The sequence below is a fragment of the Trachypithecus francoisi genome, unplaced genomic scaffold (assembly GCF_009764315.1).
Source record: "Trachypithecus francoisi isolate TF-2019V2 unplaced genomic scaffold, Tfra_2.0 Lachesis_group14, whole genome shotgun sequence".
Classification (NCBI taxonomy): domain Eukaryota; kingdom Metazoa; phylum Chordata; class Mammalia; order Primates; family Cercopithecidae; genus Trachypithecus; species Trachypithecus francoisi.
The window spans coordinates 48,916,346-48,940,910 of NW_022681459.1; the positions used below are offsets into that span (position 1 = coordinate 48,916,346).

Here is a 24,565-nt window from a genome sequence, read left to right on the forward strand (position 1 = left end):
ATGGCTTCTGTGTGCTGCCCCAGGTGAAGGCAGAGGGGCCTCTGCCTCTCCTTACCTGGGACTACCAGATCACCCATGCCAGTCACATGTCTTCCGGGTCACCCTGCTGTCCTCCAAGGCACCTCATGCCCTCAGAGGGCCCTGCTGATGCCTGAAAAGCCCAGATCAAGCTGAGAGCAAGAGCCTGGCTGTCTGTTCAGGAACCCTCTGCTCTGTTCTGCCTTGGTACTCTGTCACCCCTCATTGCTGAGGACCGTAACCAATATGTACACAGGGGGTCTTGGCTTCTGACAGCTCTGGATATGCCCTGTGATGCCTTCATGTAGTAAGTCATTGAAGGCTAAGTATCTATACAGGCTTCACTGGTGACTCACACATGTTCCCCTCCACCATTCCATGAAATGACATGGCACTTCTGTCTCAGGCACTGTTTGCTCTCAAGAATGTGCTGCCTGTTAGGGAAGATGATCAGGCAGATAAATAAATACCCTCATCCAAAAAGAACAGGACCTGAAAAAGCCTCTTAGAGACAACCCATTGAAAATGGAGACCAGCGTTTCATACAGCACATAGTGAAAAAGGTTTGATCTGAATTTAATCTTGCAAAATGAATATATTATTGAAATAAGTATCTTTTTTGAATTGACAAAAATTATATATAATATGCAGTATGTTTTGAAATATGTATATATTGTGGAATGGTTAAATTGATCTAATTAACATACGCGTTACCTCACATACTTATTTTTTGTATGATGAGAAACACTTAACATCTACCCTCTTAGAGATTTTCAAGAATATAATACATTGTTATTAACTAAGTCACCTTGTGGTACAATAGAGCCCTTTCACCTAATCCTATTTAAGTGAAATGTTGTATCCTTTAACCCGTATCTCCCACTGTTTTGTTAAAAAGTATGTTTTAACACAAGGTAATTGCAACTATAGGCTAATTCTTTGTTGTTGTTGTTGTTATTGAGACAGGGTCAGTCTCCCTCTGTCACCAGGCTGGAGTGCAGTGACACGATCTTGGCTCACTACAACCTCCGCCTCCCGGGTTCAAGAGATTCTTGTGCCTCAGCCTCCTGAGTAGCTGGGATTGTAGGCATGTGCCACTATGCCCAGCTAATTTTTGTAGTTTTAGTAGAGGTGGGGTTTTGCCATGTTGGCCAGGCTGGTCTCAAACTTCTCACCTTAAGTGATCCACCTGCCTTGACCTCCCAAAGTGCTGGGATTACAGGCATGAGCCACCACTCCTGACCAGGCTAATTCTTAAAAATAATATTTTAGGTGTATTTCCCTCCCCAAATTATATGATTATACAATAGGACATCATTTCATGTTTGATTTTCTACAGTGTAACCAATCACAGGATCATTTTAGGAAAAGTTAGTCAAGGGCTTCCTCAGTTTCCCTCTTAAATCCTTTAGTCTTTGATATTCACATCGTCCCCCTAGGAAGCACCTAATTGGTTAGACATGTCACCTTCCCCTTCATTTGTTAATGGACCTACTCTCTGAGATCCTTATTTGCCAATGGCTACACTCATCTGAGCATTTGGCCAACAACACATTCACCAACTGTGTGAAATTCTGCATATTTTACAAAACTTAAATTGTACTTTAATACCTGTTTTGTTGTATTTTCAACATCTCACAATCCATAACAGAGAGGAAAGTTGGGCTATGGTGGATGGAGAGTATGTTAAGGAGGGAGAGATGTTTAAGTGGAGAGTGATTTTTCTAAGTGGTTGAGTTGTGTAGAGAATACTTTTCATGTCTGATGACTTTAGCTTTCTCCACAACTAGTGGCTACAGGAACTTGGATACTGACTAGTTGGAGTTATAGCTCAGAGGAAGAAGAGAGTACATGCACGTCTGAGCAAGGAACCTGCCCCTGGAGGGATAGCAGTGACATCAACACATGGCAATATGATGAGGTCAAGGTGAGTCAAGACAAGAGGGTGGGTTTCAGGATCTGAGCCAGAGTGCATGGGTTAGTGAACAGGAAAGGCAGGAAATATTTGTTAAAAGCTTAGGCCAAAAAATTCTCCTATGTCAGGCCAAACACTGGTCCCAATTCTATAGGTATTTGAGGTTTCTGAACAGAGAATGGAATGAGATGATAATGTGTTATGGGCTAGGACTGTTTGAGTACTTTCCACGAATAACACATTTAATTCTCCTGTTAACTTGGCGAGGTACTGTCATAGCCTCATTTGAAACTAATATGACTGAGCCAGTAGAGCTGTTAAACCCCTTGCCCAAGGTCACCCTGAAAGTTGAAGCAGCAGAGCCATGGTTTGCTGAATCTGGGCCCTCTGCCTCCTGAGATCACGCTTTCAACCGCTGCGCTACCCAGTCTCTCCTGGGCCCAGGCTGACTGGAAATGTGTGCTGGGAGGTGAGGCAAGATGAGGTGGAAAGAGCAGTAAGAGGCCACCTGCATGATAAAAGGCCTAAACCAGGGCAGAGAAGAGTTCAAGAGCAATTCCAAAGAACACTGCATGTTAAAGTACTAGTGCTGTTTCATTGGGTTTACACAGGACTGTTTCTTTCCAAAACTCAGTAAATCATGCATGAAGCAATCACCATTACAAGAAGGAATCAGCTGCTCATTAAAATTCACTGTTTCAGCCGGGCATGGTGGCTCATGCCTGTAATCCCAGCATTTTGGGGGGCTGAGGAAGGTGGATCACCTGGGGTCAGGAGTTTGAGACCAGCCTGACCAACATGGTGAAACCGTGTCCCTACTAAAAATACAAAAATTAGCCGGGCGTGGTGGCAGGCGCCTGTGATCCCAGCTACTCGGGAGGCTGAGGCAGGAGAATCGCTTGAACATGGGAGGCGGAGGTTGTAGTGAGCAGAGATCGCATCATTACACTCCAGCCTGGGCAACAAGAATGAAACTCTGTCTCAAAAAAATAAAAAATAACATAAAATTCACTGTTTCTCAGGAGGAGCTCCCTCAACTAAACAGCTTCCCTTCTAATGCAGGGACAAATTGGCACTTAAGATAAATTTGCAGCAGACACCAGGGGGGTTAATGATCCTGTGACTGATTACACTATAGAAAATCAAACATGAAATGATGAAGCTAGAGCTCAGGGTCTGCCTAGGCAAGTGCCTGCTTGTGCACAGCTCTGTGCCACCCAGCAGACAAAGCCCTGACCCAGTGTTGTGAGACCTGTGTTCTAGCCCTCAATCACTTACGGGGTGGGGATTGGCCACTCTACTGTGTTTTAATTTCTCACCTATGGGGATTTTTGTCCGATCTGCCCATGGGACTGTTGAGGATCCAGTGAGGAAGTAGATCATGTTTTCAAAGTCTGGCTGATCTACAGCAGAAAGAATGGTCCTGCCAAAGCTGGCACTTGAACATCTGTGACTGATTCCCAGCACCTCACCTGCGTTCCAGTGTAGTCTCCATGGGAGGTGGCGGGAACCCTGTTTGTCTGCCACACAACCTGCCAGCTCCAAGGCAACAGCATCTCTCCTCTTACCCATATCTGCCAAACCCAAGAGAAGAGAGAAATACGTCAGGTCTCTCAGAGTGTGGGAAGGACTCTTGGCCATCTCCAGCCAGGACAGTCCCCAAAAAGAAATACTGGGGTTGGGGTGTTGCCAGGGACAGGTTTTCTGGCAAGGATAGGAAGCTCTGCCCTCGGCTGCTGAAGCTCCGAGAGATGGGCTCCATGGGTGGCCCTGCTTCTAGCACAGGCAAGATCTAGGCAAGTGGTCAGCAGTGCAGACCCCCTCCCTTCAGGGCTCCAACCACCTTACCTCCATGTGGGCCCGTGTCTGGATGTGCAGCCAGTGATCCCCGAACTTCCCAAATACGAACCTCTTGATGGATGCCCATCCTGGGAAAGAAGTGGCACCAGAGGTTGACTCCCTGGTCAATTTCTAGTGTTTCCTCTGAGCCCCAAGGGCAGTATTCTGCAATAAGCTGTCTTGTCTGGCCTCTCTTGCATATAACTGGTCTATACCCCACAGGGAATTGGGGTCAGGCAGCAGGTCCAGAGGATAGAGGCGCTGTGCCCATGCCTACTAAACACCCCGATTATGGCCTTTTGGGGAGTGTTCCCCGTCCAGTCTCAGAGTAGGAGCACACGTCCAAGGATCCCTCCAGGGCCCTTTCCTCTGTAGTACCCTCAACCCTGCTCTGCACTTCAGTAGTCCTGCTTGACCCACAGATCCCTCCCACCTGCTGTGCCCCCCATGCCCAGGGCTGCTTCTGTTGCTTCCCCCACCTTCCCTTCCAGCCCAGACTCCCACTCCCCTGCAAGCCATCCAGAAGAAGTCTCACACTAAGTCATGGAAAATGCACAAGCCAGAAACAGCACAACTGTCCATCCACAGGGCAAGGAGTAAGGAACTTGTGAAAGTTATCCACAAACATAACATAGCAACGAATCAATAAAGTAGTTACATACAGCCACATGGATGAATCTCACAAAATATTGAGTAGAAAAAAATAAAATATATGCTGTATGATTCCATTTTTGAGAAGTTCAAAACCAGGCAAAATGAAACTATTCTTTGGGGGTGTGAGGACATGGTAACTACAAAAGCCGAGGTCCCGGTGGTCTCTAGGTGGATGTGGAGAACAGGTTGGGGAGGATCTGGAGTGCTAGGGATGCTCCAGGTCTTGGAGTAGTGGGTTTATAATTCAGCAACCCCTACAGATATGTTTGATGTGCTTTTCTACATATATGTTATTTCATGAAAAAAAACCCCTCGCACCCTGTCCCCCTGCTCTGCCTTGACCGGCTCAGGGCACGAACCCCCTAGTGTGCACACCTCTTACCCTGTTGGCCTCAGTGGGGAGCATTGGATGGGGAGCTTCCAGGGCCTAAGGACAAAGGATGACCCACCACTCAGGAGTCCCACCTTTATTCCTTTCTCTGGGGTGTCTCCCTGTCCCAGGCTGTCACATCCCGGCCCCAGCCCCACTGTGTTCTCTGGGGAGTTTGGCTGTGTTGACCTGGAGCACCCAGTTTCCTGGCTTCCTTGGGTGGCCTTACCTGACCTAGGTCTGTTTCTTACAAAGGGATCTGCTCTGATGAGCCATTCCAGTGCCCCAGTTTAATGTAATATCTGGTGGGATAGTCTTGGTCTTTGTCATTTGTTTCTGTCACGTGGTCACCTGCTCACTTACTTACAGTTAGGGGAAAGCTTACAGGGAGTCCATGCCTGGGAACGTTCGATTCTATGTGAGAATGTCAGTCACACAGCAAGGTGAACTCCTACTCCATGTCAGAGGCACCCTGGCCATGGAAACCAGGCTCCTTGTCCTCATGGAGAGGAGTGCTGAGAGAAGACAGGGAAGTGTGACGAGGGCTGCAGAGCAGGCTGGTGGCCTGTGGGAACCTGCCATGAGCAAGTCAGGAAAGGAAAGAAATGTTTCACTGAAGGCCTGAGGGATGGAGAGGGAACAAGAGGGAAGACGCTCAGCCATGTCTTCATTTCCTTAAGCCCTGACAACATGCTTTGTGATAGGTATTATGATTCTCATTTTACAGAGGTGGGAACTGAGGCACAGAGGGGTAAAGAGCCCAACCTAAGCTCACTCAGCTAACGTGGCAGAATGAGGACTTACACTCCCGTCTCCATGATTCAGAAGCTGTCAGTGAGGAGGCTGCTGCCACAGCCATGGTCAGGAATGATGGTGGTTTCACTGGTTATGGAGCAAAGAGATGTGTGGGCTCAGGAGAGGCACTGATGATAGAATTGATGTTCTACGGACTTGGAGAGGGATCAGAGACAACTCCCAGCTTCAGCCTTGATCAACTAGGTGGACAGTGATTCACATTCACCAAGATGAAGAAATGGGAAAAGCAGATTTGGAGGGAAAAAACATCATTCATCTAAATTTGATACATTCTACTTCAGTAGAAAGAAAAAAACAAAAAAAAAGAGAAAGAAATGGGTTGATTAAATGAAAACAAGATGATTCCATGCCTAGAACTCCCGCTGTATGCCACCCCTCCTTCAATCCCAGCATTCTCACACCCTTCGCCCTGCTTCCTTCCAGCGTCCTCATGTATACCTGTCCTTTCTGAACCTTGGGCCCTCCAATATCCAATGCCAAGCAGATTGCGTTCAAGAGAACCACCTAGAGGACACTGTCCTTGGCCACACCATTCACCACCTCACCCGTGCTTTCTCCTTCTCGGGGCAGAATTCCCTTCATCTTTCTAGTCCTGAGACCATTCTCTGCGTGCAGAGCTGGCTTTGTAGGTGTGCAGCCTCTGCAGTTACACAGGGCCCCACACTCAGAAGGGCCCACCTTCAGTTTAATGCTCCTCTGTTGCCGTCTTGAAGTTCCTAACATATTAAACAAAGGGCCCCACACTTTCCTTTTGCACTAGGTCCCACAAATTATATAGCCAGTCCCGTACATATGTCTGCATCATAATGAGGCAAACCAACGTACGGCAGCCTTTCCCATCCGTGGCAATGAACCTCATTTCCATCTAGGAAGTCCAACTGCTTCAAATCACAGGGAGACAAAGCAAAAAAAGGAGCTCAATTATTTTGTTTCTATGAAACACAGTTTTATGTGTAGTTTTATGTCTCTTCCTGGATAATAATTTAGGAGGGAACCCTGAGGAACAGGATACAGAGATAACAAATTATGGGCCATTAACTGTGGCTAATTATTTCTTTATGGCTTAGAGTGGAGGCACATCTGAGTTACTCTGGCACTCACAGTTCCAGAAGGGTGGGGCTGCTTAACTACAACATTGGGCCAACATAGGGCCCGCGGGGAGACGAAGGGAGGAGCCATTTAGTGCAGGCTCGGCATCCCCAGTCCAGAACCCGAAAGGTTTTGAGAACCGACATGCTCAAAGGAAATGCTCATTGGAGCATTTTGGATCTCAGATTTTCAGATTAGGGATGCTGAACTATTAAGTATAATGCAAATATTCCAAAATCCAAAAAAATCCAAAATCCAAAACACTTCTGGTCCCAGCATTTTGGATAAGGGACACTCAACCTGTAATCTCAGCCTGGCTTCTGAAGCATAAAAGCATAGCAGCATCCAAACATGCAAATAAACTTATGTCCAACCCAAAGGTCTAGTATCTGGTTTGACTTTGTGGAAGAAAAGGATTTCCTGTTTCACAGAATCCTTTTGTTCCTCGCCCTTTTTACCCAGAGAGAGAGAGCCGCTTAGCATAAGTCATGGAAGGATGACTGGGGACTATCAGAACCCTCAAGAGAAAGGTTTGTTGGTCTGGTTTATGCTACATTTAGAAGAAGGCCCAGGACTGTTCCTACAGTCTAGACTGGAACGAGGACTCAGGGTAGGGGTCGGGTGGGTAGTGGATGGAGAAAGAGGAGAGTAACCAGGAAGAAAAATGGGTACCCAGGTATCCTCTGAGGGTGACTCGAAAGAGAGATCAAAAAGCAACTGACTGAAAGTCAAGAAACACTTTTGCCATCACCATAATCCATGAATGTTGAAGACTGACTGAGCAGGCTGTTTTCTTTCTGGTAATGGACAGTTCCTTCTAGACACGGCAGAGTTACAATTCCATACTGTAATATGTTGGATAATGAGCCTTCAACTGGGTCTAAAATTAGGACTTTGACATACAAGAAAAACGTCTTCAGGCTTCAGGTTTTCGTTATCTGGTTTCTTTTGGATACTTTTTGCTCTTCTATCTATCCTCCAGAAAAGACCAAGCTGACCCACTCACTGTCAGCACCAAGAATGCTGTAAGGGTCACTGAAGACAAATTGTGCTGGTTTGGGAATAAGATAAAAGACAAACTCCTCTTTCCACAACTGTGTGCTAGCCCGGAAGTATCCTGGCCACTTTAGTCATTTATTTTACCTCATTTGACATTGATCTGTGATATGATCAACATGACTCACCGGTGCCTAGAGATTCTCTAACTTGTTTTTCCTGGCCCTGTGCCCTTCTCAATACCCCACACCCCAAACTTCCTCCTCCTCCTTGTTACAGCTGGCTTGTGGGAAATGGGACTGGCCTGGGGCTCTCAAGAGTGGGCGGAGCTACCTCTCTAGCACTGCTCTCGAAAGTGGCTATTGTTTCTGAACTGAGAGCTCTACAATGAGCAGACACTGCATGCACTGTTCTTCTGAAGATTTAATCCATGTATCTGGACATTGCCCAAGAAGACTCTTCCTTTAGCATGGTTTGTATGCTCATGTTCCAGTCTTCCTATTTCCTACCTGGAGAACTCTTGCTCTTCACTGATCCATTCATTCTTGGTGTGCTAACTTGTGTTTCAGCTGTGCCAAAATTAAGGATTAGGATTATCTTCTAAACAAAAAGGATGACCTCCTTCTGCGTCTAGACCCTAAGGCATTTCCCTGCTCACTAATGGGATCAAGAGTATTTTCATCTGTTTATTGGCCATTGTGAATTTTTCTTTTTTCTTTTTTTTCTCTCTTCTTACAAAGAGGTATTATTGCATTTGATCCACAGTTGTATTTCACATTATCTCATGGAGCAGGGCCCCTGGGTGTTGGTCCCTGTGCAATACTTGGTGGGGCATGTGGCGGGGGGAGATGCAGCAGTATAGCTGGTCAGGCCAAGAAGGGGAGAAGGAGGGCTGGAGGCTCCTTAAAACCTACTGAGGGGCTGGGCGCAGTGGCTCATGCCTATAATCCCAGGACTTGGGGAGGCCGCGGCGGGCAGATCGCATGAGGTCAGGAGTTTGAGACTAGCCTGGCCAACATGGCGAAACCCTGTCTCTACTAAAAATACAAAATTTAGCCAGGTGTGGTGGAGCACCTGCAGTCCCAGCTACTTGGGAGGCTGAGGCAGGAGAATCCCTTGAACCCAGGAGGTGGAGGTGCAGTGAGCCGAGATCATGCCACTGCACTCCAGCCTGAGCAACAACAACAAAACCTACTGAGGCCACAGTGTGGGGAGTTAGCATGGAGAGGGGGTCAAGCTTAGCCCTCACACCTCAGAATTCCACTTCCTTGTACGGGCCTCACTTTCCCTACCGGGCCCCAGGGCAGGTCTGAGGGTCTGAGATCTGTTGATCTGAGGTTACTAGGGAAATCCAGCCACTTGGGAGTCTGAGATATTTAGCATTGTGGCCAGGCCCCGTTTCCCAAGGGACTCATTTCCCAGCACCCTCTCCACTGTCCCCGCCCCATTCCTGGGGGAGAAAAAATGTATGTTTCTTTTGTTAATACGTCCTGAAACTTTAGTGGGTACAGAAACCACAAACTGATCAGCTGACAAAAGGGGGAAAAGGTGAGGCAAGCGGAAACCTTTGGGGACCAGTTCCCTCCAAGCCCAGGTCTCTTCTCCCCAGCACAGCTCGCCCCACAGCCTGGAGGTGCCAACAGGGACCCTTACCCAACACTTAGCAGGATACGGCCTTGACCCCTTCCCCCACAGCCGGGTGGCTCAGTCTTGCGAAGGACCAAGGCAAGGGAGAAAAAAGCCCTGCTGCCTGATCCCATGCCACCACTCACAGACCCTCGGTTGATTGTCAGCACTGAACAGGTTAAGAAAAAAAAGAGATGAAAACACAGAAAAACCCAAAAACCCAGACGGGGAGATGATGTGGGGAGAGAGCATGCTGGGAGACTCAGTAGCCAGCCTCCTCCTGGTAGTAAGGGGGATATTCAGGGACCTCCCCCGGGCCCAGGCAGTCGCCAGCGCCTGAGAGAGCCCCATCTGCCACTGTGCCTTGTGGGCAGTACTTGGGGTCATATATCTGCTGGCCCAGGCAAAGACCTGGCCACTCTGGTTGGCACCCTGTGTGTAACCCTTCTGCAGGGACATAGAGGAGTTCTCACACTTGTCATTTCCCAGCTTGGGGTCATAGATGTGCCACCATGTCCCGGGAGCCATCATGCACACCTGGCTGACACACTTGTTTGTACCCATCTGGACACTGATGATCGAGTGGTCCATGGGGGGGCAGGATTTAGTTCTTGGGGTCATAGAAATGCCTCCTCGTGCCATATGCAGTCATCCCTGACTGGCTGGCGCATTTGTTGGTGCCCATCTGCAGCCCGAGGATGCACTGGCCAGCCTTCACGGGGGGCTGTTGAAGTTCTGCTCCTGCTTCTCCAGTACTTGATGCCAGTGTCCACCCCGCTCTGCAGCTCCTTAGTCTTGGCCTTCCCTGCCAGGGCAAGAAGAGACACCTGCAGCTGCAACCTCTAACAGGTCGTTGGCCTCGAACAGGTCCACAGGGTTCATGCCGTAGCTGACCATGGTCTTGATGAAGCTGGAGAGGTTTTCTAGCTGGTGCCAGTTCTGCATGGAGTGGTTGAGCTTGGGGACTGAGCCCGGCTGTAGCTTGTTCAAGAGTGTGCATAAGATCATCCCGTCCGTCCTTCCAGCCCTTCTGGAAGTCGCGGCTGATGGAAAGGCTGGTGAGTCCCTCAACCCAGCTGCGGAGCTCTGCCTCCTTCTGGGGGTCATATTTGGACAGGAGCCAGTTCTTGACCTCAGCCAACAGCCCGTATGAGGAGGGGCCCTTGCTGAACTGCGTGGAGCTCATGGCTAGCAGACGCGGCGGTGGGATGGGACTGGACAGGATGGGACAGTACCCGTGAATTTTTCATTCTTATCTACCCACTTTTATTGGGTTGCTTTTTCTTACTGATTTATAAAAACCATTATATATTGGAGCTTTGAACTTTTTATTAAATGCAATGTAATCATAGGCTGTCACTTGTTTAAACTGAATTTTTTAGTGGCATCTTTGTCAGTTACTAAGCTACTGTCTCTCAGCTTCCAACCCACCTTTCTATATTCAGCTCTGGGATGCTGGAACTGAAACTGCAAAACTACAGTCCTCCTTAGCCAGCTGGCCTTCTGATAGGTCCCGCCAACAAGGGGAGCTAGAGAGAGACTCGAAGCCAGGAGGAGGGTAGAAGGAGTTGCTCCTTCCTGTTTTGCTTGATGCTCTAGTCAGTGTTGTTCCAGTATTGGCTTCTTACCATGAAGGTAGCGCTTGGTTCCAGTTTCCAGCCTCGTGCAGCAGTCCCAGAATGATCCTCATTCCAACCCTTGGTGGTAACAGCCAGGTTATATCTGTGGTAGGCAGAATAATGGCTCTCCAAAGACGTCCACATTCTCATTCCTGGAACCTGTTGAATATGTTATCTTAAATTGCAAAAGGGACCTTGCAGATGGGATTAGGATGAGGACTTTGAGATGGGAGATTATCCTAGGTAATCTGGGTAGGACCAATGTCATCACAAGGGTCCTAACAAATGTAAGAGGAGGGCAGAAGGGTCAGTGTCAGAGTGATGTGATGTGTGAAGGATTCAATCAGCCATTAAAGAGGAAAAGAGGAACAATAAGCCAAAGAATGTGGGCAGCCTCTAGAAGCTGGAAAAGGCAAGAAAATGGATTCTCTCCAAGGGCCTCCAGAAAGGCACACAGTCTTGCTGGCACCTTGATTTTGCTCAGTGAGTTCAGCCAAGAATGGCTGTTGAGGTGCTGGGGAGCAGTGACCCCAGGGGCCCTGAGTTCTAGTATGATTCTGCCATTAACTAGCTGGCTTTGGAGACAGCATGGTCCCATCCTGAGCCTCAGTTTCCTTACTCACTGTGTACTGGGCACCATTATCTCACAAAATAAAGTGGGTGTTGATATTTCTCATCCCCGATGGCTTTAAAGAGGGAAATGAAATAATTAGATTTGTACTTCAGAAACATCACTTGGGCTGCAGTATTAAAAAATGGTTGGCTCTTTCAAGGCTTGGTTCACATTTTCCCTCTTCCACAAGTCCCCTCCCCACCCTGCCTAACCTCTTAGTTGGAGTCCTTGTCTACCTGGCGCTCCCCATAAAACAGAGAACTACATATACTGTAAACATCTTGAAATTGGACATCACATGTTTCATCCACATGTGCTCCACCAGGCTAGGTCTATGCCAGCACTGATAAATGTGTGCAGAATTATCCTCTGCACTGAAAAACCATTTTCGTGGGACAGAGGAAGAAATAATTGAGCCACTCAATACTTGTTGGGGACTCAAGCCTTCTTTTGATAAGGGAGTTTATCTGCAAGCCTCAAGGGGTGTACAATTAAGCACTGCAGGATGTATTTCCCCTAGCTCTGAAAGGTTCTGATCTGCCTTGAGTACTGATGTTGAAAAGGACTATCTGGGAAACAGGCCCTGAGGCCAGCTTGGTTTATTGTCACTAGGCTTTAATCATATCCTACAAGTTGGAACCTGAGAGGATTCTTTTCACCTTGCACGATACGATGTGAGCTTTGCCGAGCTGCACTATTGATAAATGGGAAAGAGCAATAGTGACCTGCATTTTCTTTTGAGACTTTTGCCCATTAAATATATTCTTCCTTAGATCCAAGCAATTCAGTATTATGGAAATAAAAAGCTTTTGTTGAATACCTGTTGTATAATTTGAAGAGCAGTTCTCCTGTTTTCATAATTTAGAATAACTTGAAGAAAAAAACCAAAATACCTATTATTATCTATGAAAAGACTGGAAAATTTTTGTGATTTCTATAGAGTCCATAACCAAGAACAGTAGACCTAAGATATCCAGAGATTTCCCAAATATTTTTTTTTTTTTTGAGACAGGGTCTCACTTTGTCACCTAGGCTTGAGTGCAGTGGCATGAACATGGCTCACCACAGCCTTGACCCCTTGGGTTCAAGTGATCCTCCTGCCTCAGCTTCCCAAGTAGCTGGGACCATAGCTACAAGTGCACACCACCACACCTGGCTAATTAAAAGATTCGTTTTGGTAGAGATGGGGGGGTTGCCATGTTGCCCAGGCTGGTCTTGAACTCCTGGGTTCAAGCAGTCCTCCTGCCTTGGCCTCCCAAAGTGCTAGGATTACAGACCTGAGCCACCATGCCTGGTCCCAAATAAATTTAAAAAGAATTTCACTGGGGATTAGTTAAAATATTCTGGGATTAATTTTTATTAATTTATTATTATTATTCTACCACACTGCCTCTGGTGGTATGGTGGGGACAGAGTTTGATTGAAAAGAAACAGTCAGGCGCGGTGGCTCACGCCTATAATCCCAGCACTTTGGGAGGCTGAGGCAGGCAGATCACGAGGTCAGGAGATTGAGACCATCCTGGCTAATATGGTAAAACCCCGTCTCTACTAAAAATACAAAAAATTAGCTGGGCATGGTGGTGGGCACCTGTAGTCTCAGCTACTTAGGAGGCTGAGGCAGGAGAATGGCGTGAATCGAAGAGGCGGAGCTTGCAGTGAGCCAAGATCGCTCCACTGTACTCCAGCCTGGGCGACAGAGCAAGACTCTGTCTCAAAAAAAAAAAAAGAGAGAAAGAGAAAAGAAACATGAGAGAACTTTCTGTAGTGATAGTCATATTTTATAATTGGATGCAGGGGCTGGGCAGGGTGGCTCACGGGAGGCCAAGGAGGGCAGATCACCTGAGGTCAGGAGTTCAAGACTAGCTTGGCCAATATGGTGAAACCCTGTCACTACAAAAAATACAAAAATTAGCCAGGCATGGTGGCGCACACCTGTAATCCCAGCTACTGGGGAAGCTGAGGCAGGAGAATCGCTTGAACCTGGAAGGCGGAGGTTCCAGTGAGCTGAGATTGCGCCACTGCACTACAGCTTGGGCGACAGAGCAAGACCCTGTCTCAAAAAAAAAAAAAAAAATTGGATGCAAGATACATATGTGAATACATTTGTCAAGACAAAGACTAATTCCAGCAGCAAATTAGGGTGATATTGTATGTAAGCAAGTAGAGAGTGATGGAGGTTACCTTGAAATGGAGCTCAGCCCCTGCCATGCTCACGTGTTCTGTAGCTTTCACTACTGGCCGCTTTATGGCCTCCATTGCAGAGGGCCAGGCTGAGAGGAAAAGATGTTCTGCTCTCTGAGGCTGTTGAACCTGGAAGAAGACACAGAGGAGGCAGAGGTAGAACTGTGGAAAATGAGAAAGGTACTAGGAAGCATATAAAAAATAGTAGCTAACATAAACCCCATTCTATATGTGGGTATTTTATTTCTTTTCTAGAAAAATGCTAAAAATTAGCCTGGGGGAGCAGATCAGAGCCGCAGTTCCCAATGTGTGGTGAGGAGGGACCCTATAGGCTCTGAGACTCATTCAGACAGTCATGAGGTCTAAATTATTTTAATAATAATAATAGGCCAGGTGCAGTAGCTCACTATTGTATCCCATCACTTTGGGAGGCCGAGGTAGGAGGATCATTTGAGGTCAGGAGTTTGAGACCAGCCTGGCCAACATGATGACACCTCATCTCTACTCAAAATACGAAAATTAGCCAGGAGTGGTGGCAGGCGCCTGTAGTCCCAGCTACTAGGGAGGCTCAGGCAGGAGAATAGCTTGAACCTGGGAGGCAGAGCTTGCAGTGAACTGAGATGGCACCACTGCACTCCAGCCTGGGTGACAGAGTGAGACTCCATGTCAAAAAAAAAAAAAAAAAGGAAAATAATAATAATAATAATAATAACGGGTTATTTGTCTTTTCACTTATTTTCTCTTTCAAGTGTACAGTGGAGTTTCCAAACACTGAGTGACATGTGAGAGCTTAAAAAATTAAATGCAGAAGTTGGTTTAAAAATCCAGCCATCTTCTTTTAAGCCAGATATTAAAGAAATTTGCAAAGATGTAAAACAATGACACTCTTCTCATTATTTTTTTGTTTTTCATTAAAATGTTATGTTAATGTGTAATGAGTTTATTATCATTTCTAAATAAGTTAAATATTTTAAAGTTTCTCTATTTTTGGCTAGGTGTGGTGGCTCACGCCTGTAATCCCAGCACGTTGGGAGGCCAAGGTGAGTGTATCACTTGAGGTCAGGAGTTCAAGACCAGCCTGGCCAACATGCGACACCCCGTTTCTACTAAAAATACAAAAATCAGCCAGGTGTGGTGCCACACACCTGTAATCCCAGCTACTTGGAAGGCTGAGGCAGAAGAATTGCTTGAGCCCAGGAGGTGGAGATTGCAGTGAGCCGAGATCGCACTATTGCACTCCAGCCTGGGTGAAAGAGCAAGACTCTATCTCAAAAAAAATAAATAAATAAAAATAAAGTTTGTCCATCTCAATTTATAATATGCTAATTTCTATTTTTTATTTTTTATTTTTTTAGAAACGGGGTCTTACTCTGTCACTCAGGCTAAAGTGCAGTGGTGTGATCAGAGCTCAGTGCAGTCTCAAACCCCTGGGCTCAAATGATTCTCCTGCCTCAGCCTGCTGACTAGCTGGGAGTACAGGCACACACCATCGTGCCTGGCTAATTTTTACATTTTTTGCAAAGATGGGCTTTCACTATGTTGATAGGCTGGTCTGGAATTCCCGGGCTCAAGTGATCCTCCTGCTTCGGCCTCCCAAATTACTGGGATTAGAGGTGTGAGCCACTGTGCCCGGCTAATATGATAAAATTTGATAGCTGTTAAATAAACACAGGATCTTTAGGAGTCCATAGTAATTTTTTAAATTAAAAGTGTTTTAAAAGTTTACATACAGTAAAATGCACAAGTCTTTTTTTTTTTTTTTTTTTTGAGACAGAGTCTCACTCTGTCACCAGGCTAGAGTGCAATGGCGCGATCTCGCCTCACTGCAACCTCCACCTCCCAGTTTCAAACCATTCTCCTGCCTCAGCCTCCCAAGTAGCTGGGACCACAGGCGCCCACCACAACACCCAGCTAATTTTTTGTATTTTTAGTAGAGATGGGGTTTCACCATGTTAGCCAAGATGGTCTCAATCTCCTGACCTGGTGATTTGCCCGCCTCGGCCTCCCAAAGTGCTGAGATTACAGGCGTGAGCCACTGCACCCAGTCAAATGCACAAGTCTTAAATGTACAATTCAACTAATTTTTACATATGTATACACCATGAAACCTTCACCCACTTCAACAGATAGACCATTTCCTTCACCCTGGAAGGACCCCTTGCACCTTACTGAATCAATACCTAGTCCACCAGAGGTAACCATTATTCTGATTTCTACCACCATAGATAGTTTTGCTTGACTTTGAATGTCATATGAATGGAATCATATACTTCTTACTTCGTTTGGCTTTTTTTTTAAATCTCAGCATGTTTTTGAGATTCATCCATGCTGTTCTGCATATTACTATTTTTTTTACTTTTATTATTGCTGGTGGTATTCCATTGTATGATTATATCCCAAATTGTTTTATGTTTTTCTTGATGGATATTTGGATTTTGTCAAGTTTTTGGCTATAGAAATTAAGTGGCTATGAACATTCTTGTACAAGACTTTTGGTGGACATATAAACTAATTTTTCTTGAGCATATTCCTGGATGTGGAATTGCTGGGTCCTAGAGTTTGGCTTTATAAGAAACTGCTGGCCAGATACGGTGGCTCACACCTGTAATCCTAGCACTTTGGGAGGCTAAGGCAGGTGGATCACTTGAGCTCAGGAGTTCGAGACCAGCCTGGCAAACATGGTGAAACCCCGTCTCTACTAATAATACAAAAATTAGCTGGGCATGGTAGTACGCTCCTGTAATCTCAGCTACTCGAGAGGCTGAGGCACAAGAATCACTTGAACCCAGGAAGTGGAGGTTGCATTAAGCTGAGATTGCGCCACTACACTGCAGCCTGGGTGACAGAGTGAAACTGTGTCTCAAAAAACAAACAAACAAAACAAAGGCCAGGCGTGGTGGCTCATGCCTGTAATCCCAGCACTTTAGGAGGCTGAGGCGGGCGGATCGCCTGAGGTCAGGAGTTTGAGACCAGCCTGACCAACATGGTGAAACCCCATCTCTACTAACAATGCAAAAATTAGCCGGGTGTGGTAGCACACACCTGTAATCCCAGCTACTCCAGAGGCTGAGGCAGGAGAGTTGCTTAAACCCGGGAGGCAGAGGTTGCAGTGAGCTGAGCTCGTGCTACTGCACTCCAGCCTGGGCAACAGAGTGAGACTCTGTCTTGGAAATAAAAAGAAAAAGGAAAGATTGATAATACTAAGTGGTGATGAGCATGAGTAACAGTTGGAAATCTCATACATTGCTGGTAGAAACACAAAATGGTAAAGCCATTTGGAAAAACAATAGGCAGTCTCTTACAAACATACTCGTCCATTTGACATAGCAATCCTATTTTTAGGTATTTATCCAAGAGAAATGAAAGCATATCCATACAAACACCCGAATATAAATGCTCATAGTAGCCTAATTCAAAGTAGCCCCAAACTAGAAACAATCCAAATGTCTACCAACTGGTGCATGGACAAACTGTGGCACATCCACATAATGGAAAACTACTCAGCAATGGAAAGGAACAAACAAGTGATCCATGCAACAACATGGATGACTGTCAAAAGCACTGTGGTCAGTTGAAAAAACAAAAAAGGCAAACACAAAGGAGTACATACCATATGATTCCACTTATATGACATTCTAGAAAAGGCAAAATTATAGGGACAGAAAACAGATCAATGGTTGTCAGGGACTGTGGGTGAAGAGAGGAGACTTGACTATAAAGGAACATGAGGAAACTTTTCAGGGTAACAGAAATGTTCTGTATCTTGACATGGTGGTGATTGTATACACTTGCCAAAACTCACAGAATTATATACTTATAAAGGGTAAATTTTACTATATATAAATTATGCCTCAATAGACCTGATTTTTAAAAACAAACATTTCAAAAATTAAGACAAAACCCCTCCAAAAGTCATTACCTTGCAAACAAACATAATTCCTTTTAAGCACGGCCTGACATAGAATGATGTGTTCGGTGAGAGAAACTGGAAGCAACAAGAAGAAAAGAATACCTCCTAGGTACATGAGGTCCCACTTATGTTTTCAACGCTGGAGAGACCTATGCCAAGACTATAGCTCAACGCATGAACGTATTTATCTTCGAGTCTTTGTGCTTTCCTAGCACTTAGCAAATGATAAGCATTCATGAAATGTTTGTTTGAATGAACTTTTGTTTTGGCTGCTGAGAGTCATGTGGCCTAATTGCTATAGTGGTTATGACAATTTGGCTAGTTCCATGTGAGTGATTTGAACTATGTCAAGAGTCCCCAAGACCACCCTCAGGTTCAGTAATTCACTAGGAGTCACAGGACTCTGTTAAACTTATGGTTATGGTTTATTATAATGAAAGGATACAGATTCGAATTAGCAAAGGGAAAAGGCATGTAAGGCAAAGCCCAGGAGAAACCAGGCATAAGCTTTCAGCTGTCCTCTACTAGTCTCACAGACAGTGTTGAATGCTCTGAGTAATGATGTGTGACACGTGCAAATTGCTGCCAACCAAGGAAGCTCACCTGAGTCTTGGTGTTCAGGATTTTAACCGAGGCAGTCATACAGGTATGCAGTCCCTGTGTCAATTACCTTAGCTGTCAGTCTCCAGCTGTACAGGTCAAATTGATACTGTGTGGCCCAGGATTTCAGACATACAAAAACAGGCACTCACCATAAATCACATTGTTAGCATAATCTACCTGGACACACAGATGCAGTGTGGCCCAAGGCCTCAGGCATACAAAGACATTCTTATCAGGCAGGATATTCCAAGCTTCAGAAGTTATCTCCCAGAAGCTGGTCAAGGGCCAGTCCATTATTTGGAATATGCGGGCTTGAGTAACCCAAGCCTCCTGATTTAATGCTTTATTGCACAGACTGTATCAAGATTTTTAAACCAGGCTTTGTGAATAGCTATATATTCCTGTGCATGTGAGGGCATATAATTCTCTCAAAATTCATATCTCATAATTTCTTTTTTTCTTTTTTTTTTTTTTTTGAGACGGAGTCTGGCTCTGTCTCCCAGGCTGGAGTGCAGTGGCCGGATCTCAGCTCACTGCAAGCTCCGCCTCCCGGGTTTACGCCATTCTCCTGCCTCAGCCTCCGGAGTAGCTGGGACTACAGGCGCCCGCCACCTCGCCCGGCTAGCTTTTTGTATTTTTAGTAGAGACGGGGTTTCACCGTGTTAGCCAGGATGGTCTCGATCTCCTGACCTCGTGATCCACCCGTCTCGGCCTCCCAAAGTGCTGGGATTACAGGCTTGAGCCACTGCGCCCGGCCGCATAATTTCTGTTTGTGTATTTTTTCTAGGTAAAAGATGTGTCACAGCTTTTGACAGATTGTCAAATATCCCACAACTCAGAAAGATTAAGAATCTGGAGGGATGTCAGCAAGAGAGTAGAACAGGAAGCTACAGACCTTGGTACCCTAAGGAAACATTGGGCTGGGCATGGCGGTTCACACCTGTAATCCCAGGACTTTGAGAGGCTGATGTGGGAGGATTGCTTGAGCCCAGAAGTTCAAGACTGGCCTGGGCAACACAGTGAGACTCATCTCTATAAAAAAATTTAAAAATGAAAAATAAACTAGCCAGGCATGGTGGTGAATACCTGTAGTCCTAGCTATTTGTCAGGCTGAGGGAGGAGAATCGCTTGAGCCCAGGAGTTCGAGGCTGCAGTGAGCTATGATTGTGCCATTGCACTCCAGCCTGGGTGACAGAGTGAGACCCTGTCACTAAAAAATAGACATTACTTAACAATAACATACAGTTTAGAAAGGCTTTATGAGAATTCCAAAAACCAAGTAAGAAGTCACAGAGGCTGGGCACAGTCACTCATACCTGTAATCCTAGCACTTTGGGAAGCTGAGGTGGCTGGATCGCCTGAGGTCAGAAGTTCAAGACCAGCCTGGCTAACATGGCGAAACCCCATCTCTACTAAAAACACAAAAATTAGCTGGGCGTGGTGGCGCATGCCTGTAATCCCAGCTACTCAGGAAGCTGAGGAAGAAGAATCGCTTGAACCCAGGAGGTGGAGATTGCAGTGAGCCAAGATCGCGCCACTGCACTCCAGCCTATGCGATGGGAGCTAGACTCCATCTCAAAAAAAAAGAAAAAAAAAAAGTCACAGTACCCCATGCAAGTGCAAAGCCAAAAACAGCTGCATGGAAACAGGTAAGAAGCCATTGCCTTCACTCATGATAGTCCTTTCTCCACAAGCCAGCACAGCTCAGTGTAATCATAAAAAAATGCCCAACTCATGGCTTCTCCCATGGGAGGAAATGAAAAGAATGGGATATATATCTAATGTTCCAGTTTTTTGGGGATACTTCCCAAGGGACTGGTTTCTGTTTTGTGTGACTCTGAATGCTGACAGAGAACTAGCATACTTTGGATACATGGGGGCCCTTGAGACAGCTCCGCAGCTTGTTGCAGCACCGGAAAACCTGCAGTACTGCAAACACAGTGGAAGCAGCAAGAAATTATGAGCTCCTGATAAAAACCAGCAGACTCTTCTAATTGGGAAATTACATGCACAAGTCCAGAGAGACGCATCCCCAGAGAAGGTCTGAGAGGCCCACAGAATCTCTAGCTGGACTGATTGATGAAGTTCTTCTGCTGTATGAAGTCAGTCTGTAAAGACTGGGAGAAGTTGCTGTTTTTACAAATGCTCAAATTCCAACAAGAATTAATAAAGCATATGAAGAAACAGGGAAACATGGCCCAATCAAAGGATCAAAGTAAATCACCAGAAACTGATCCTAAAGAAATAGAAGCCAGCTATGTGTGGTGGCGCATGCCTATAGCCCCAGCTACTTGAGAGGCTGAGGTGGGAGGATTCCTTGAGCCTGGGAGGCAGAGGTTGCAGTGAGCCAATCTCATGCCACTGTACTCCAGCTTGGGCAACAGAGTGAGACTCTGTCTCAAAAAACAAAAAAGATACAATAACTAAAGAAAATAATTCACTAGAAAAGTTCAGCAGCAGACTTGATCAAGCAGAAGCAAGAATTGGCAAAGTTAAACACAGGTTATTTGAAATGATCAAGTGAGAGGAGCAAAAGAGGAAAAGAATAAAGAAAAATGAAGAAAGCCTAAGAAACTTATGGAACACCATCAAGTAGGCCAATATATGCATTATGGAAGTTCCAGAAGGAAAAGGGAGAGAAAAGAGCACAAAGAGCTTATCTGAAGAAATAATGGCCTAAAACTTCCCAAATCTGAGAAAGAAAATGGACATCCAAATTCAAGAAGCTCAGCCAGGTGCAGTGGCTCATATCTGTAATCCCAGCACTTTGGGAGGCCAAGGCAGGCAAGCAGATCGCTTGAGCCCAGCAGTTTGAGACCAGCCTGGGCAACATGGTGAAACCCCATCTCTACAAAAAATACAAAAATTAGCCAGGTGTAGTAGTTCACACCTATAGTCCCAGCTACTTGGGAGGCTGAGGTGGGAGAATCCCTCAAGCCCAGGAAGTTGAGGCTGCAGTGAGCTGTGATCACATCACTGCACTTCAGCCTGGGCAACAGAGCAAGATCCTGTCTCAAAAAAAAAAAAAAAAAAAAAAAAAATTCAAGAAGCCCAAAATATTCTAATCAGAATGAACCCAAATGGACCCACAAGAGATGTGTTTTAATAAAACTGTCAAAAGTCAAAGACAGAATCTTGAAAGCAGCAAGAGAAAGGCAACTCATCACATACAAAAGAGCTCCCATAATATTATCAGTGGATTTCTCAGCAGAAACCTTACAGACCAGAAGGGAGTGGATGAATTGGATGACACTTTCCAAGTGCTGAAAGAAAAACACCCAAAAGGGTGGGCATAGTGGCTCGTACCTATAATCCAAGCACTTTGGGAGGCTGAGGTGAGAGGATCATTTGAACCCAGAAGTTCAGGACTAGCTTGGGCAACATATAGGGAGACCCGTCTCTATAAAAAAAATTTTTTTAATAAAAATCAGCTGGGCATGTTGGCATGTGCCTGTAGTCCTGACTACTTACGCGACTGAGGCAGCATTGCTTGAGCCTGAGAGGTTGCAGTTGCAATAAGTCATGATTGTGCCACTGCACTCCAATCTGGGTGACAGAGTAAGACCCTGTCTCAAAAAAAGAATAAAAAAGAAAAACTAGTAACCAAGAACACTACATCTACCAAAACTATTTTTCAAAAATGAAAGGAACTAAAGACCTTCCCAAATAAACAAAAGCTTAGGGAGTACTCACCACTAGGCCTGCCTTATAAGAAATGCTAAAGGGATTCCTTCAAGTTGAAACTAAAGGATACTAGATAGCAACACAAAAACATATAAAAATATAAAGCTGTCTAGTAAATATATAGACAAATACAAAATCCTGTAATACTGCAATGGTGGCATATAAATAACATTTAATTCTGGTACAGAATTAAAAAGGTAAAATCATAAGAATAATTATAACTTTAAAACTATATTAATGATACAAATATAAAAAGATGTAATTTATGAAAAATGGATGTAGGCCGGGGGTGGTGGCTCAAGCCTGTAATCCCAGCACTTTGGGAGGCCGAGACGGGCGGATCACGAGGTCAGGAGATCGAGACCATCCTGGCTAACATGGTGAAACCCCGTCTCTACTAAAAAATACAAAAAAACTAGCCGGGCGAGGTGGCGGCGCCTGTAGTCCCAGCTACTCGGGAGGCTGAGGCAGGAGAATGGCGTAAACCCGGGAGGCGGAGCTTGCAGTGAGCTGAGATCTGGCCACTGCACTCCAGTCCGGGCGACAGAGTGAGACTCCGCCTCAAAAAAAAAAAAAAGAAAAGAAAAAAGAAAAAGGGATGTAAAGGAGTAGAGTTTCATATGCAATTGAAGTTGTTATCAGTTTAAAATAGATTGTTATAAGATGTCTTATGTAAAACCCGTGGTAACCACAGAGGAAATACCTATAGACGATTTAAAAAAAAAAAAAACTGGCCGGGCGCAATGGCTTAAGCCTGTAATCCCAGCACTTTGCGAGGCCGAGACGGGCGGATCACGAGGTCAGGAGATTGAGACCATCCTGGCTAACACGGTGAAACCCCGTCTCTACTAAAAAATACAAAAACCTAGCCGGGCGTGGTGGTGGGCGTCTGTAGTCCCAGCTACTCGGGAGGCTGAGGCAGGAGAATGGCGTAATCCTGGGAGGCGGAGCTTGCAGTGAGCTGAAATCCAGCCTGCACTCCAACCTGGGCGACAGAGTGAGACTCCGTCTCAAAAAAAAAAAAAAAAACTGAGAAAGGAATCTAAGCATGTTACTACAAAAAATTAATGAAACACAAAGGAAGACACCAAGAGAAGAAAAAGGGGACAAATTAACTACAAGGCATTAAAAAAGAGAAAGAAACAGCAATAGTCAGTCCTCCTCTATCAGTAACTGCTTTAAATGTATATAGATTAAACTCTCAAATCAACAGATATAGAGTGACTGAATGGATTTAAAAAACAAGATCCAACTATATGCTGTCTACTGGCTCACTTTAGCTATAAGGACACACAAAGGCTGAAAATGAAAGGATGGAAAAGTATATTCCATACATATAGTAACCAAAAGAGAGCAAAGGAGCCACACTTACATCCAACAAAATAGACTTTAAGTCAAAAACTGTCACAAGAGACAAAGAAGAACATCATATAATGACAAAGGCATTAATTCACCAAGAAGACGTAACAATTATAAATATATATGTGCCTAACGTAAGCGCATCCAAATATAGCAAACATTAACGGAATTGAAGGAGAAATAGACAGTAACACAAAAATAGTAGATTTCAATAACCCATATTCAACAATGGGTAGAACCACCAGACATAAGATCAATAAAGAAGTAAAAGATTTGAACAACACTTATACCAATTGGACCTATACAGAACAGTCCACCCAATAACAGTGATAATGATGAATACCCATTTTTCTCAAGCATACAGGAAACATTCTCCAAGACAGATCACTTATTAAGCCACAAAACAAGTCTTAACAAGTTTCAGAAGACTGTAGTCATACCACGTATCTTTTCTGACGACAATGAAATAAAACTAGAAATCAATAGCAAAAGGAAAACTGAAAAATTCCTAAGTATGTGGAAATTAAACCACACATTGGAATAACCTATGGATCAAGGAAGCACTCACCAGGGAAATTAGAAAATACCTTGAGACAAATGAAAATAAAAAAGATCAAGAATCTGGCCAACGATTCCAAGGATGACCAAGTTTACTGAAAAGAATGAGATTTGTAATAAGATGACCTGAGTTTGAATCGCCAACTTTACCACTTACCAGTTGTGTGTCCTTAGACAAATATTTCAAGCTCTCAGCAATTGTTTCCTAGCTGGTTTAAAAATGGGCATAATCATAATTTCCTCATAAGATTGTTGTAGGATCAAGTGAAATAACACATTAAATGGGACCTTATAAATTGGAAGGCTTGAATTGTCACTATTCTTTGCCCTGTCTGCTGCATTTCAGCTCTCACTGTGACCCTAATTGTGGTTATTGCTCAGGTTCTCTATGTCATATGTTGCAGCTGGAAAACAGAATTTCTTTTTTTTTCTTTTCTTTTTCTTTGAGACAGAGTTTCACTCTTGTTCCCCGGGCTAGAGTGCAATAGCACGATCTCAGCTCACCACAACCTCGGCCTCCCAGGCTCAAGCGATTCTCCTGCCTCAGCCTCCCAAATAGCTGGGATTACAGGCATGCACCACCATGCCAGGCTAATTTTGTATTTTTAGTGGAGACGGGGTTTCTCCAAATTGGTCAGGCTAGTCTGGAACTTCTGACCTCAGGTGATCCCCCCGCCTCGGCCTCCCAAAGTGATGGGATTCTAGGCCTGAGCCA

The 24,565-nt window shown here is 45.1% G+C and overlaps 1 protein-coding gene and 1 pseudogene across 7 annotated transcripts in view; both read right to left on the reverse strand.

Annotated features, from left to right (window-relative positions):
• The window catches only part of LOC117096171, a 70,197-nt gene that overhangs the window by 26,861 nt on the left and 18,771 nt on the right, over positions 1-24,565 (reverse strand). The window contains exons 2-6 of one of the 7 annotated variants that reach the window (XR_004442369.1): positions 13,737-13,865; positions 10,952-11,101; positions 3,782-3,861; positions 3,406-3,507; positions 160-452 (exon numbers count right to left, since the gene is read on the reverse strand). Coding sequence is in view for 2 of the 7 variants with exons in the window: in XM_033233196.1 (XP_033089087.1) it covers positions 3,498-3,507; positions 3,782-3,861; positions 10,952-11,101; positions 13,737-13,865 (369 nt within the window). In the remaining 5 variants the exon portion in view is untranslated. Of the gene's footprint in view, positions 1-159; positions 453-2,843; positions 3,862-4,525; positions 5,792-10,951; positions 11,102-13,736; positions 13,866-24,565 lie in introns of those variants that run through there. The other 6 variants (XR_004442368.1, XR_004442372.1, XR_004442370.1 and 3 more) reach the window with 6 other exon arrangements.
• LOC117096169 lies at positions 9,586-10,957 on the reverse strand (annotated as a pseudogene).